Source organism: Brassica rapa, chromosome A09, assembly GCF_000309985.2.
Source record: "Brassica rapa cultivar Chiifu-401-42 chromosome A09, CAAS_Brap_v3.01, whole genome shotgun sequence".
Lineage (NCBI taxonomy): Eukaryota > Viridiplantae > Streptophyta > Magnoliopsida > Brassicales > Brassicaceae > Brassica > Brassica rapa.
The window spans coordinates 14,196,147-14,211,240 of record NC_024803.2 but is presented as its reverse complement, the minus strand read 5'-3'; the positions used below and the strand labels follow the sequence as shown (position 1 = coordinate 14,211,240).

Genomic DNA, 15,094 nt, shown 5'->3' with positions numbered 1-15,094 from the left:
TTATAATGTGAGCTTTTAATGTATTTATCCGTAGCTTAATGTGTCTTTAACAAAATCAAATGCTAAAAAATGAACGTTATTTGTTGTTTGTCAAAGTGAAGCAAAGAACAAAACTACAAGACATCATGAAGTCATCAAATGGATTCATTAGAAAAGCTAGTGAGGATTCAGAGGACTTGAATATGCAAAAAGGAAACTCAAATCCCACACAACATCCCAGTTCTCATAACTTACATGTTTCACATTTTAAGAGCACACAATGATACAACATAGATGAGAAACCCCATCAAGCTTCGTGACTGGTTTGAGCAGATGTGGGAGCAGGAAGCGGTTTACCACGCCCCAATGTGAACCCTCTCGTCCCATCAGGCATTCTTGGGCCAGGCGGCGGCTTTGAGACCTCAACGTGATGATGATGATAATTATGATGAAGAGACGATGAGGTTGATGGTGAGCTTCCATGTCCTATAGCACAATGACAAAAGGGGTCTCAATATTTCATTTTCAAACAAAGGGAGACTTTACTCTAAAGAAAGTACTAATACCGTTGCCGCCTTGATTATTCTGTCGCCTTCCCCGTCCCCGACTTTTGGTTTTGTTCCCATTTTTATCTCCACTATCCTGAAAATGGTTCAAAAGAACAATCTGCAATTAAAAAACAGCTGCTTTGTATCAAACTATGTAAATCAACTCCTAAAATATTAGACCGTAATGTTGATTCCATAATATTTAATCAAATGCCATGAAAGATAGGTCACTAGATCTAGTTATAGAAATAAGATGACACTTACATTATCAGCCGGAGTATCAGAATGATGGTGACGGTGATGCTGATGTTCGTTTGACTTTTTGTTCTCCTCACCCCCAATTTGATCATGCACTTGGCCTGTATTGTCCTTCACTGTATCGACTTCTTTCCTACCTGGTCGCCTCTGTGCAAACTTTCCCTATGGTGAATAAGCAATTAATTTATAAATGCTATAGGTAGCTTCCATATGTATTTTTAAGTTGAAATTCCTGAGGGATTACTACTTACTGTTTGTTCAAGAAGCTTAACTCGCAGCCCATTTCTCCAGTCTTGCTCATTATTTAGTGTAGCTGCCTGCACCAATTAATACCGGTATATAAAGACAATCATTCCTTACAAGAGAGCTACCATTCCGATCGTTCAAGTTTTATTTGACACTTACCGCTTTCTCAGCAGCCTCCACTGATTCATATTCCACAAAGGCATGTAACTATATTCAAAAGACGAGAAAGCCAGTTACTTACATGGACACAAATCTACATAACGCGTTATTGTGATTCCATGTTAGAAAATTTCCACAAAGTTCCTTACCCTGGTTCTGATAAATTTATCCTTCTTACAACCCTTCTCTGATTCTTCAACAGCATTGGGATCACATATGGATACACTTTTGATGCTACAGTTGGAATTTTGTTTGAGTGAGTAGTATGTATAAATGATATAGCCAAAAGCTATAGCAATGATATGACATGCGAGAAAAGTTAAGGCATACCTTCCAGCTTTACCAAATATGGCACGAATGTTCTCGTCTGTATGATCCTCAGGCAAATTTTCTACCAAAACAGTGAAAATCTATGGTACACCAAAGTTAGAAGCGAATAAAGGAAGCAACTATACAAACACATTAGTTGGATTAATGTTTGAAGCAATTGATGGATACCTTTGGATCCCTGATCTCAGGAAGAGGACTCAGACGCTTCACCTTCTTCTCATCCGAACTAACAACCTGCAGGTTTGACCAGAGAGACACTTAGAATCCGTACAATTTTTTCATCTGTTATTCTAATTTAATTTATCCAACGATTTACGTTCATACTACACGTAACTACTAAGTCTGCTATGAAGAAGCTTACAAGAAATGAAGACTCCTTTAACGCGGAAACTATCAAAGCATGGTCTCGTGTAAGCTTCTTCATTTTATGGAATGTAGCAATGGTAGATATGGGAACTGCATACACAAATGATGATGGAGTAAAATCATAAGCCAACCACGTTATTTCAATCAAGAAACGAGATCTGATCAGCAATTTGAGTTACACAAAAAAAAAAAAAGTCTGAGACAGCAACCATTCTAGTTCATCAGTCACAAAATTTCAAACTTTCAATGATCAGAAATGTGAGTTAAGCCAAAGAAGCTGGCCGCACTAGAAAACAACTCAAGAAGCAAGTCTATACCTTAAGCACCTATTCTAGTTCATCAGTCACAAAGTCTCAAACTTTCAATGAACAATGTTTCAAAAATATCAGAAAGTGTATAACTAACTACATGAACCATACAAACAAGACTCTATTGACTGTTACAGAGTCAGTCAAGGAGATACATATACTAACCAAAGCCTTTCTTGTTCTTCTTCATAGCATTGAGAAGAAACTTGTCAGTAGGCAAGTTCTCGTCACTAAAGTAGTATTCCACCTGCAACAATACACACACTTGATTCACAACCTACTACTCTTTAATAACGTAGTAAAAGCTAGAGAGAAGATCAAAACTAATTGCCTGTCTAATGATCTTCTGCTTCAACTCATCATCCTTGGGAACTACAACAACAACATCATCGTTATCGCCGTGATCCTCCCCGTGGTCAAAATCATCATCTGACGGGGTCAAACACGGTATCTCCGATACAACAACAACGCCATCGGAACATCCAGCAACTCGTAACGAATCGACTTCATGCGACGGCGGTTGGGAAACATCCGCGGTTGATCCGATCGCGTCTTCCACTACTTGCGATTTGACGACGGAGACGGAAGGCGCTTCTGTCGATTCCATGGTCCCGGAGTGAAGAGGAAGAGACGACGAAGACCGCCGGAGAAGAGAGAAGAATGAGTCCCGCCTCGCCTCCCTTTTGCCCTTTGAGTCTCTCTTCCTCTTACCTCAGCCGACGCGTCGCCCCCTTCCTCCGTTTTTAAATGATTGTTGACTTTTCCTGATCGGTCAAAGGTTAGTTTCGTAATTGACATTAGTTGGTTCATGGTGAATAGTATGGCTCTCAATGGGCTTTGATTTCGCCAGTAGGAAAAAAACATAGGTCAAAATATAACAATTGTGCATTTAGATCAAATCACATTGAATAAAATGTGTATTAGTAAACCACTAGAACAGAAACAATATGGGCAATCCAATCATATAAAATGTCTTTTATGTAAAAATAAATAAAATATTTTTTTAATATATCTGTTTGATAAGACTTTTAATCTACCACGGAGGCTCTCACAGATCCGTCGCCGCCGGCTCTCGCATCCGTGGCGGGGAAGCTTCCTCAGTTCCGCCGTCGTCGGCTCTAGTCTCCGGGGGGTGAAGGCTATCACAGCTTCGCGTCGCCGGATCTCGTCCCCTAGTCTTTTAGGGTTTGGTCTTTTTAGTTTAAGTTTTTCTCATCGCTTTGTCTTAGGGTTTGGTTTTGTACTCGCGTCGTAGGAGAGAGGAGATCTCCGGTGAAACGGTTAGGTTGCATGCGATATTTTCTTTGGGTGGTTGTCGTGATTGGTGGTGGAGGTGATCTCGCCATGGCGATCGATCCCTTCCGGTTTTAGAGGCCCAAAGACGCTTGCGGAGAGGTATGGTGGAGCTGCGGTGCTCCGGTTTGGTCGAGAGATCCGAAGGTTGGATCTCCGGGGAAGTTGTTAGGTGGTGGAGATGAGACGTCCGTGCGACACGTGCCTCCTCGTCGTCGAGGATGGCGTCACGTGTCCTTGCATCGAAACAGTTGAAACTTGAGGCGGCTGCTCTCTCGCCGGTTTGGAATTAGGGTTACTCAAGTTGGGCCGGTGGGTTTTGGGCCCATTTGGGGATCGAGTTTGGGTTTCGCTATGGGCTTTTATTGTAATTTCTCTGGGCTTGGCCCGTTTTCAGTATTATTATAAAAAATCTTATTGGCGGAAAAAAAAAAAGACTTTTAATCCACCCAGTAGAAGTTGATTACTGTACCACTACACCAATCCAATCATATAAAATGTCTTCTACATATACATATTTGCTTGGCCGATTAAATACTAAGTAGGGTGTAAGCTCGAAGTCTATGTTTGATACTACTTTATTCAGCGAGTAAAAAGAAAGCATGGTAGAACTTTATTTTTTTTCAATATTATTTTATGCTATTTGTTGATTTTGACGTATTTTAATTTCGAGATACAGTAGAACCTCTATAAATTAATACTCAATAAATTAATAATCTATATAAATTAATAAATTTTACCGGTTCTAACTTGGGCCGGTAAAATTTTGACACAAATCGATAAAATAATAAGATAATATTTTTTTAAGAAAATTCTATGTAAATATATGATCCCATTAAAATTATAAATTTATAATTTATAAGTATACATGTTTTATATAAGTAAGAACCAATTATTATATTATTTGTTTTATATTCACAATAGAATTATCTTTATAGTTTCTTAACACTTAATATAGTTTTGATAAGATTTAGTAATATTATATCTAAAAACACATTTAAGTTCTATTCAATATATATTTTATACACCAAATAATATAATAAAATTAATATAAATTTCAAAATTGAAAAAATAACAATTAATATCTATACACTAAAATCAAATATTTTTCTTATCTTAGAATAAATATATCATTAAAAAAATCTAAATAAGGAAACTTTTTAATTTAATATCTCTATAAATTAATAAAAATTCAAAATCCTAACATTATTAATTTATAGAGGTTTTACTGTAGTCATTAATGATGAAGCATATTATCTAGAAAGAAAAACGATGGATACTACATTCATATTTGTAAATGATATGACAAAACGTTGGCTTGTATCCGAACCCTAAAGGATTAAGACATGAGGGAGCAACTAATCCTTATAACACTACTGGAATGATGACTCGGAGATTGAAAATTTATAGTCTCTCTTATCAACCACGTAGAAGGAATGTTGATCTATACACTAGCATATCATCAAATATTATGCACCTAATGATCATTATACATGTTGACAATCACCAACTAAGAATGATATATCAAGTATAATACTATATATTTGCTTTCCTATATGTCAACATATCGTATAAGAATTACTTTAGATTGTTTTAGATATACATATATATATATATATATCTGTGTGTGTGTGGACTAGGCAATATATATGGTTAAAATGAAACTCATGAGATGATATTTTACATAAATTTTCTTAAACTCCACAAACTTTAAATCAATAAAAGGTCATTGATTGTAATGGTGATCTAAACATACTAATTAATATATGATTATTAATTTAACTATATGATTAGAAGATGGTTTGAGTAACAGCCGAATCTATACTATTAAAATAGAATCACTTAAAAATCTACTTACAAAAAAGGCAATTCTCTCAAATATATTTTTTTTTAAGTTTTTGTCACAAAATAGCAATGGAGTAAAAAAAATAGTCTATTTTTATTTTAAAATTTTTAATATATATATTTTTAAAAAAAATTGAAATCATATCCCCAAAATCCCATCCTTTAAATCTAAACCATAATTTTAAATTAGTTAACCCTAAGATAAAAATGTATTATTACCTTTTAATAAAACTTATTTTGGTCGTTTTCGTCAGTCACTGAGAACTCTTTTGTGAAGATAAACCAGAAAAAAATATCATAGGAAATTTCTCTATAAAAATCATAGTTGGATCATTACATTGATTTAATTTTCTATTATTTTTACAACAACTACCTTAGTTATTATTAAATATAAACCCTAGGCTAAAATAATGAGTAGCTCTTGAGTAACTCATTAACCAAATTTCCTAATAGACATAAAATATGGCATTATTTTCACTTATCAAATGGAAATGAATGAGTTTTCAGTAGAAAATGAGTTTTCTCTGAATGATCTGACTTTACTTTTGTACTAGGTAATAATCCGCGCCTTGCGCGGGATGTGATTATTAGTTTCGTTATTTTTAATAAAAAGACATTAAATCTGTTTTATCTGGATATTAGTTTGGTTTTAATTTTTTTTTTTGATGTTTAATGTTCTAAAATATAACCATTATTTTAAATTAATATTTATTTTAGTTTATTCGGTTAAAATGTTTGATTTTTTGGTTTTTTCCGGTAAAACTAAAAATTAATATTATTGGTTTATTTTCATGTTATGAATTTTAAACAGTCGTCATGTCGAACCAATAGTTTCATATTATAGTTTCTAAACAGATAAATAGTTTGAAAAAAGAAATTATTAAGACAAATCATTTCACTACAATTTGGTCGGTAGTGAAAGAAGCATTAAAAAAAATATTTCAACTTTCAAAAAAATTAGATACTTCAGTTGCGGTGAATACTTAGTTACAATATGCTCACATCAAGGTGCACATGTATGTGTATGTAAAAAGTATATAAAAATAATTGACAAATATATAAAGATATAGTTAATTAATATTAAATAACATTTTTGTTCAGAATAATACATGAAAGATAAAATTAAAATTAGTTTAAAATAAAAAAGGCCTTGACATTAGTCAACTTTTTCATATAAATAAAATAAAATTGTATCTTTAAGTAGGGGTGGACACAGATCAAATATCTGGGTATTTGGAAGCATTCATGTCGATTCGATCTTTAGCCACCTAGATATTCGGTGACTCGGATATGCAAAATGTTTTAGAATTTTAAAGAATATCCGATTTGATCCGTAAATAAAATAAAATTTTAAAAATAATTGAAAATTTTAATAATAACATTTTATTACAAAAATAAAACATTATTTAACTTTTTAAATTCTAGTACCTAATATAATAAATTTAATTCATAAAAAATATTGCAAAACTGATATAAAGTATAATATATATAATGTATATATATAATTCTTTACATATATGTATATATATGCATATAACAGATCGAGTTAGATATATGTTCCTAAAAATATTGGTATTTGTGAATTGCTTTTTTTTTTGATATTATATTTTAGTATTTGATTTGTTTCGTAGAGTTTCGGATATCCAGATTTTTTGGTTCAAATCAAAACGGATAACGAATCAAATCAAAATTTATGAATATTTTGTGCTCAACTTTATCCATAAACAATAAAAATAATATATATATATAGTTTGGTTTTTGATTCTTTATCTATTTTTATTTGAACCGAAAAATCAAGAGTTTTATTGGAACCATTATATGAGTTTTATATTAAAAAACGCAAAATACGTAGTGTGAACACATTTATGAATTTAGTGTGAACGCGTTAGCATATTTATTATCAAATCATTGTGAAGCTGCCACGTGTCTATTATAGTGTGAATGCATTTATTGCAATGCTTCTCTTTTAATATATAAGGGATGTCTCGTTAAGGATTTGGTGGTAAAATTGGTCCAAGTAATTTTCATAATAAATGAAACACTGTAATTAGATGCCCATATAGTATCTTATCGCTTGCCTTTGAGATGCGATTAGCTAAATTATTTTCTGGTCCACACTTGGTCCTCCACCAAATAAACGAGAATATTTATATTCTCTCCTCTCTTTCTACAATTTCTTTGGAGTCTATATCAAGTACAAATGCTTAATACTTTTGGCTGTAGTTGATAAACACATTGTTTGATCAAGATTGTTGTTGATAATATTATTATTATAGCTGAAAGGTTTGTTAAGGCATCTCATTACTTTAGAAAACACGATCAGGTTATAGTGTACACACATGTTGTTTTCTTCTATAAGTTCGAATATTTGATGTAACAACACTAGCAATATCGATAATATTCGACATAATCAAGATTAGTGTAATTTGAAGGACTTGCTAGTCCGTACATCTCTGATCTCTTACGAATTATAACATTTCCAGGATTCGTAGTCTTATATTTGGTTTATCTCTTTTATTTTGTAATCAACAGTTCGTATGTGTTGTGTATAATGTGAAAATGTTTCAAAGGGAATAATAATGTTTATTCTAAATTTTTACCAAAAAAAAATGTTTATTCTAATTCTGCGTATATATGAGATGTGCAACATATTCCGATTTGCAGTACGTTTGGAGCATTTTAAAAAAATAAGTTTCTTAGAGAAATTATATGCAAACTCATGAAAAAAAAAAATTTGAGATTTTTTGGGACTAATATATAGAAAGAGACTATTATGGTAACGTTTTTTCTATTTAAATGTTAAATATAAAGACCTTTAAACATGAAGATCGTTTTACAAAAATGTTAAATATTCTGCTAAAGTTCCTACAACAAAAATGGTTAAATTTCATTAGGGTTTTAGTCTGTTTTAGCCTAAACAGTGAGAGATTTAAAAATCTCTCTCTATCTAGAATTTATGGATATGCTCTTTTGTGTTGGTCTTCAATTTAGTAAATGATTTCGTTGACCATATCCTATAGCCTCCAGAGCTCCACTCACATACATCTCACGTGGAAGTCACAAGAGACTCGGAGGCACGAGTCAAGAGGGTCCATCATCAAGAGGGAAATAAAGTGAATTGGTCACAACAATCCCCTCTATATTAATAATAAAGTTAACATATATATATATATATGACAATTAATGATTATGAATAATACATATTTGATAATAATTTTTGTATTCTATCTCTTTTTTGTTTAATTTTATATTATTAAAAGAAATTAAACAATCACATTAAATATATAATAAAACAAATTCTTATATGTTATATTTTGAATTTTTTAAAACGAGTATAAATTACTAAAAATGGTAAAAGTTCTACATTGAAAATTTTGTGATCAATGGTTTAACTTTTTTTTTGTTCAAGCAAGATACAAATAATCATATATCATAGGGGTGAGCGTTCAGATACACGTTCGGTTCGTATCGGGTATTTAGGATTTTTGGATATTTCAGTATAAATGTATATAACCTGTTCGGATATTTCTACACTTCGGGTCCGGTTCGAGTATTTTATGTTTGGATTCAGATATATTAGGTCGGGTTTGGATATCTAAAATTTGAAGAAAAATTAAATAAATTATTAATTGTTTAAATGTTCTTTGTATTTAAAATATATTTTTAACTTAATTGGTTTACTAATTTTCAAAATATAAATCTTTTAACAGGTTTGGAGATAAAACTTTAAAAACAGAAAACCACTAATTTAGTTTTTGTTTTGTAATTTTAGATGCAAAATTTTGTTAATGCAAAAAAAAGAGATTGATATTTATTTTAAGTGAGTAGCAAATAATTTTGTTCATAATTATATGTATATTATCTAATTTTGAGCGATGTGCATCATTAATATAAATATTTTGAATTAAATGAGAGGAGTAAACTAGAAATATATGATTAAGTATACTTATGTTTGGTTATCTTTCGTTATCATTCGGGTTTGGATATTACCCGTTCGGGTTCAGATATTAGCCGTTTAGATATCCAATCTCTCAGAATTCAATAACCGTTCGGTATTTTGCTACTTCGGATCGGATTCAGATACAGGTTCGGATATCAGATAAAACGTCCAATCCTAATAAATCGTATGAATATGAAGTTTCATTAATAGATATTAGATATTAATATATATATATATATATCAATATCATTTGAAATAAATTATGTACTATATATAAATATATAATATGTTAATTTTAAAATTTCCACTGAAAAATTATTGAGATCTTAATATTTTATTTTTGAAATTTGTATTGAAAAATCACATTAGAAATTTTGTGATTAATGGTTTAAATTTTTGTTACAGCAAATATACAAATGTTTAAAAATAATATGAGTAGGAAGTGTCAATAATAAATATTTATATTAAAATATACTATATATCTATATCAATGTCAATAAATTTTAATTTATATCATATAGAGTAAATAAAATAATTGTTTTGATTTATTTACCAAAAATGTGATTGTAAATTAACAAAAAGGGTATTGGTTTTAATTTATGTGATTACTCTAATGTATATACTTTTATGTATACAAATTTATTTTTAAAATAGGTAGTTTTTGTTATCTTATTTCATCCTGAGAATCCGAGACACACACTTCTTCAAATCGAAGTGATTTTTAAAATTGGAAGCACTATATATAAATTATTTCATTCAGATTAAATAATTTAGTCTTGATTTTTATTCCTAAAAAGTTTTTAATAAAATATCATGAAAAGATTTCAATCACCTCCTTTTGAATTTGTTCGAAAAATGAGAGATTTGATTATTCGTCTAATATTGATTCTCCATAATATCATATCTAACTATTATAATTGTAAGAAAGAGAGATTTGAACTATTTATTATAAGTTTTTCTGGTTTATCATTTAATAAATCAAACAGTTCTTAGTTTATATATAATTTACATATACTAGAATGGTAAAGTATTATATATATTTTTATCTGTATACTATTAAGTAATTAAACCTCAAAAGCCTAGGCCAATAAAATATGTAATTTGTTTTCTTGTTTTAGAATTAGATGATTTTTAGACCAAACTAGTGAATATATACTAAACAGACATTTATATTTCGTGTCTGCATTTATATTCTATAATAGCTTGATATATATTAGAAATGAAAATTAACCTGTTAATATAGTTTGCCAGTGATTTTCTTCAAAATTTTGATTCTTAGATATGTATCTGGAGTGGAACTAATTTTTACAAATATCCATCTTTTTAAATTGACACTTATGTAATTCACCGAATTTATAGAAGAAGTTAAGAAAAGAAACTAAACTCATATCAATGCAACAAAGACGAGAACGAAAGCACAATTTTATAGAGGTAGTAAATGAAATTATTTATGGAAAGTCAATAGTAAACAAATCGAGAGCTGAAAACCCAATCACTTTTCGTCATTATTCAATCGATGTTGCCTATTTGGTTTTGGTGATTTGTATCACCCATAATAATTAATGTATTTTTGTGCATATGAAATCTTAAAAATAATTAAAATAATAGATAATACGTTAACTCTTCAACAACGATGATACATTTAAGAGACCAACATTTGTATTCGTTATTTATTGTCAATAAAGATCATATTGTTGTAAAATGTTAAAACCATTTAATAAACAAGCATTATTATAAGAACTCATCCCGCACATCCAGTAGTTTGATTTATTCGTTACCATCATTTATCTAGAACCTACCTAATAAGAGGGCAAGAATAGTCGGTCAAAATTTAAAAGAATGCTATAAAAGATTAAGGAAACAAATGTACCATTTCGCATATGTTCTTTTCTGCACTAACATTGAAAAAAATGTAGCTCTCTCACTTTTGTTTTTGAATAGAAATTAAGATATGTGTGAATATTTACAAAGAACCATATATTTAATGTTTATAATTAAAGTTGCTTCAATGTCAATCATTCGCGGATTCGAATGTTTTGCAACAATACATTTATTATAATTTTGTTAAATATTTTTCTAAGAATGATTGCTTTTTAAAAAATATAAATATGACTATTTAAATACTTTTTGATATTTTGTATTGATAATTGTACTAAAATAAGTTATATATAATATTCATGATTTAGTTTTTAATAAAATTATTTAAGTTTTGAAGATATATAATACTGACACTTTTGAAATATTTTATAAGCTTGTATAAATGACTTAAAATCTCTTATCATAATTTAAAATATATGATGAGATAATATAAATAATTTTATAAATGTATTTATAATTTTTATAAATGAGTTATAAAGCTTGTATGAATTTTATTAGACATATTATTATAATACTTTATATACAAATATAAGGCTTTATATAAGAATATAAAATCATTCTATCAATTTTAATAAAAAAACATTTTTTATTATGTTATGTAGTTTACAAATATATAAAAAAGTGATCAAACATTATTATTCTTTCTATAGTTTCAACAAATAGTTACCATAAATAAATATTTGTAATATTATGTAGATTTTTGGCATGTGATATTAACTATTTATAGACTTATTTTTTCTATTAAATATAACTAAAATAAAAATAAATAAAAATTAAAAATTATCGACCAATCAATTTATAACAATTTTTTAAGATTTCATAAATGATCGACACAAAGGAAAAATCTCTTAAGTGACTTCTCAATTAATATATAATAGGATAGTAGAATGAAATTTTAAAATAACTCTTATAAATTAATTTATAAGCTCTCATAGATGACATATGAACTCTTATAATAATTTAAAATATACAATAAGCCAAGATAAATAATTTGATAAATTATTTTATAAATGATTTATAAAGCATGTAATATGAACTTTACAAGATGTTAATAGTTATTATGAAATTTACACAAAATTTAATGCTTTTAAATAAGAATATAAAATCACTATATTAATTTATATAAACAGTTTGTCGTTTATTATTTTATGTATTTTTTAAATATAGAAAATGATCGCCCACCAAAAAAAAATATAGAAAATGGTCAATTTATTTCTCTTTTTATAATTTAAACAATTAATTACCATAAATAATTATTTGTAATATTATATAAATTATTTGGCAAGTGATATTAATTGGTTATAGACTAATAAAAATTAAAAATAATCGACCAATCAAATTATAATAATTTTGTAAGAGTTTACCTATGATCGACACGTAAGCAAAAGTCACCTTTAGTGACTTTTCAATTAATATATAGTATGATATATAAATATGGCATTCCGAATCATATATGTCGTATAAGCTAAATTTGGTTAATATTTTTGTCAACAATAACTCTACACTAAAATTTGTGAAATATTTCACAAAATGTTAATCCAATATGTTCCACTAAATCATGCAATGTGCATGAGTTTGTGCACTCTATAATCATAGAATTTACGAATATGTTATATATATTAACTTAAACGTGGCGTTTCAATAAAATTAAATAAAAATGTTTACCACTAAAAATGTATTCATTATATATGACATATTGTACTAACAAAAACGATAGACTTAAAATCATTAAGGTGCTTATTCTTACATTTTATGACTTTTCCACCTTTATATTTTACACATTTTCTTGAGTATATAGCAACTTTCAAAAGCTGTAAAAAAAACTACTTTATAACACAATGGCGTAAAGAACTTTGATAAGGAGAACCAACTACAAGATAACAACATTTTTCCTCCATTATGATCGACGAAATCTATAACAATTTATCTCATCCTAAGATATTCGACATAATCAGTATGAGACTAGGTCAAGTCACTGTTATGTAATTATGTAAACTCTTGTTTGTTGTTTTAAACGTGATCTTGAATCTTTTTTTTTTGTTCAAACGCGTGATCTTGAATCTATAATGTCAATTTATCCATCTATATAAATACATGTCTCTCTGTTATACTCTAGTTTTTTTTTTTTTGAAGTTCAACTCTCTGTAATACTTAGATCTTATTTTTTCTCCAAGTATTTTATATATTATCTAAAACCACTTTTTTTTTTCAAATCTAAAACCACTTTCAAGCCAATTTTATGTGCAAAAGAACATTTAAACGAATCGCTATCACAAAAAGAAACATAAAACTAATTATTATTGTGTAACACAAGTATTTTAAATGAATTATATCGACTTCACGCAAGTGCATCTCTAAGTTTTTGGCTCATTGCGTTATGGTATTAATGTCAAATATTAAGTGTCTCTGGTTTTACACTGCATCTGAAATTCAATTATAAGGAAAAATAAGCAAAAAGAATTACCATTATATGGATCCATTATGATTTGGTATATCGTAGAACTGACTAAGGCTATGATTGGAAAAGTTAATGATAAAGCAATAACAATATGTTATAGAGACAGTAAGTTATAGAAACAGTAAGTTATAGAAATTGTATGCTCTCATACATATATTTAATAAAATGATTAATAGATCAGCTAATGATTTATATATAAATTAATCATAAAATATTACACTATAGTTTATGATTTATTCATTTTGAAATCATAGACATATATATTTATATTATATATTAATTTTTATATTTTGTTATTGAAAATAATGAATCCTATTTAATTATATAAATTAAAGCATATATTAAATGTCAAATATTATTTCTTTTAAAGTTAAAAAAATAATAATTGTAAATTGTATTAATAAAATATTTTTTTTTGTATATAAATTTTATTTTTTTGTATATAAACGTAGTTTTTATATTATTAAATAAAATAAAATAATTATATATAATTATTTTAAATTTATATATTACAAATTTAAATATTTTACCAAAAGTTTCATATGAGAGTATTGAACAAAAATCATTTGGAGAACATTAACATCTTGTAAATGCTTTTTTAAATATATTTTTCAATAACTGTTGATTGGATAATCCCTAATAAATAACATAATGCTTTTGATAGATAGTTAGATTCGTTAGTTGTGAACTAATTAATTTTCTTTTGTAACAACAAAATTTCACAGATATTGGGGGTGATTGGTTGGACCGTATGAAGTGACTTTAGCTTTAATTTTCATCTACAACCTTAAATACTACCAATCATGTTTTATCTTAGTTTTTAAAGTTACAACTTACAACCAAAAAACTAAAGCTACAACAAAAACATACAAAAAATGGTTGTAAAAATCTTATTTTCTAAAGCTCCATCTTTTTAGCTGTAGAAAATTTTAAAGCTACATCCCTTAAAACTAAATAAAAAAATTCTACGGACTAAATTCTAAAGTAAATTTTCTACGGTTACAACCTAATCCATCACCATCACTATACTGCAATTAGTTACAAAATTATAATGCGTGCATAGGATACTATTAATTCATATTAAATCATTGCCTGCACCTAATTAATCTAACTAGTATGATACTTTTAACTAGTATGATACTTTTTTGCTAACTAGTATGATATTTTTTCAATAAATAGAATTTTAATTGTTTGTCGGAAGGAAATCAAAGCACCTAATTATGGGGGAGAAAATTAAAGAGCAAACTAACATAACTTTTGGTCGTGTGGTTCCTAAAAAAAGAGAATTTTAAAAAGCATAAACCGTTCTTAGTTCACAGACTATATATACCTACCCAACAAAACAACAAAAGATGTGTGAATGATCTTAATTTTTCTTTATAGCAAAAAGTTTCCCACGTTGTAGGACAACCGCGAGCATTTTCCTTCTGGGTTTGACCATACCCGACTCTAATCGCATTATGTATACACAAGCTATCTGCCGAAA

General features: G+C 28.4%; 1 protein-coding gene and 1 long non-coding RNA gene across 3 annotated transcripts; one reads left to right on the top strand and one right to left on the bottom strand.

The window, feature by feature from the left end:
• Nucleotides 1-60: 60 nt before the first annotated feature.
• On the bottom strand, nt 61-2,929 carry LOC103839619 (la-related protein 6A). 2 transcript variants are annotated; one of them, XM_009116117.3, is made up of 11 exons: nt 2,526-2,929; nt 2,360-2,441; nt 1,882-1,976; nt 1,689-1,754; nt 1,521-1,600; nt 1,340-1,424; nt 1,191-1,238; nt 1,037-1,102; nt 792-947; nt 546-645; nt 61-465 (listed from the first exon to the last, which is right to left on the bottom strand). In XM_009116117.3, exons 1-11 carry the CDS (start codon nt 2,799-2,801, stop codon nt 287-289), a joined length of 1,233 nt encoding a protein of 410 aa, XP_009114365.1. In that variant the 5' UTR covers nt 2,802-2,929; the 3' UTR covers nt 61-286. The 2 variants fall into 2 exon arrangements, with proteins under 2 accessions (XP_009114365.1, XP_009114366.1); XM_009116118.3 differs by having other exon boundaries at nt 127-465; nt 546-621; nt 2,526-2,923.
• A 1,593-nt stretch (nt 2,930-4,522) lies between these two features.
• On the top strand, nt 4,523-7,887 carry LOC117128496. Its single transcript, XR_004451805.1, has 2 exons — nt 4,523-5,879; nt 7,311-7,887. It is a non-coding gene; the product is annotated as an uncharacterized LOC117128496 (long non-coding RNA).
• Nucleotides 7,888-15,094: the final 7,207 nt, after the last annotated feature.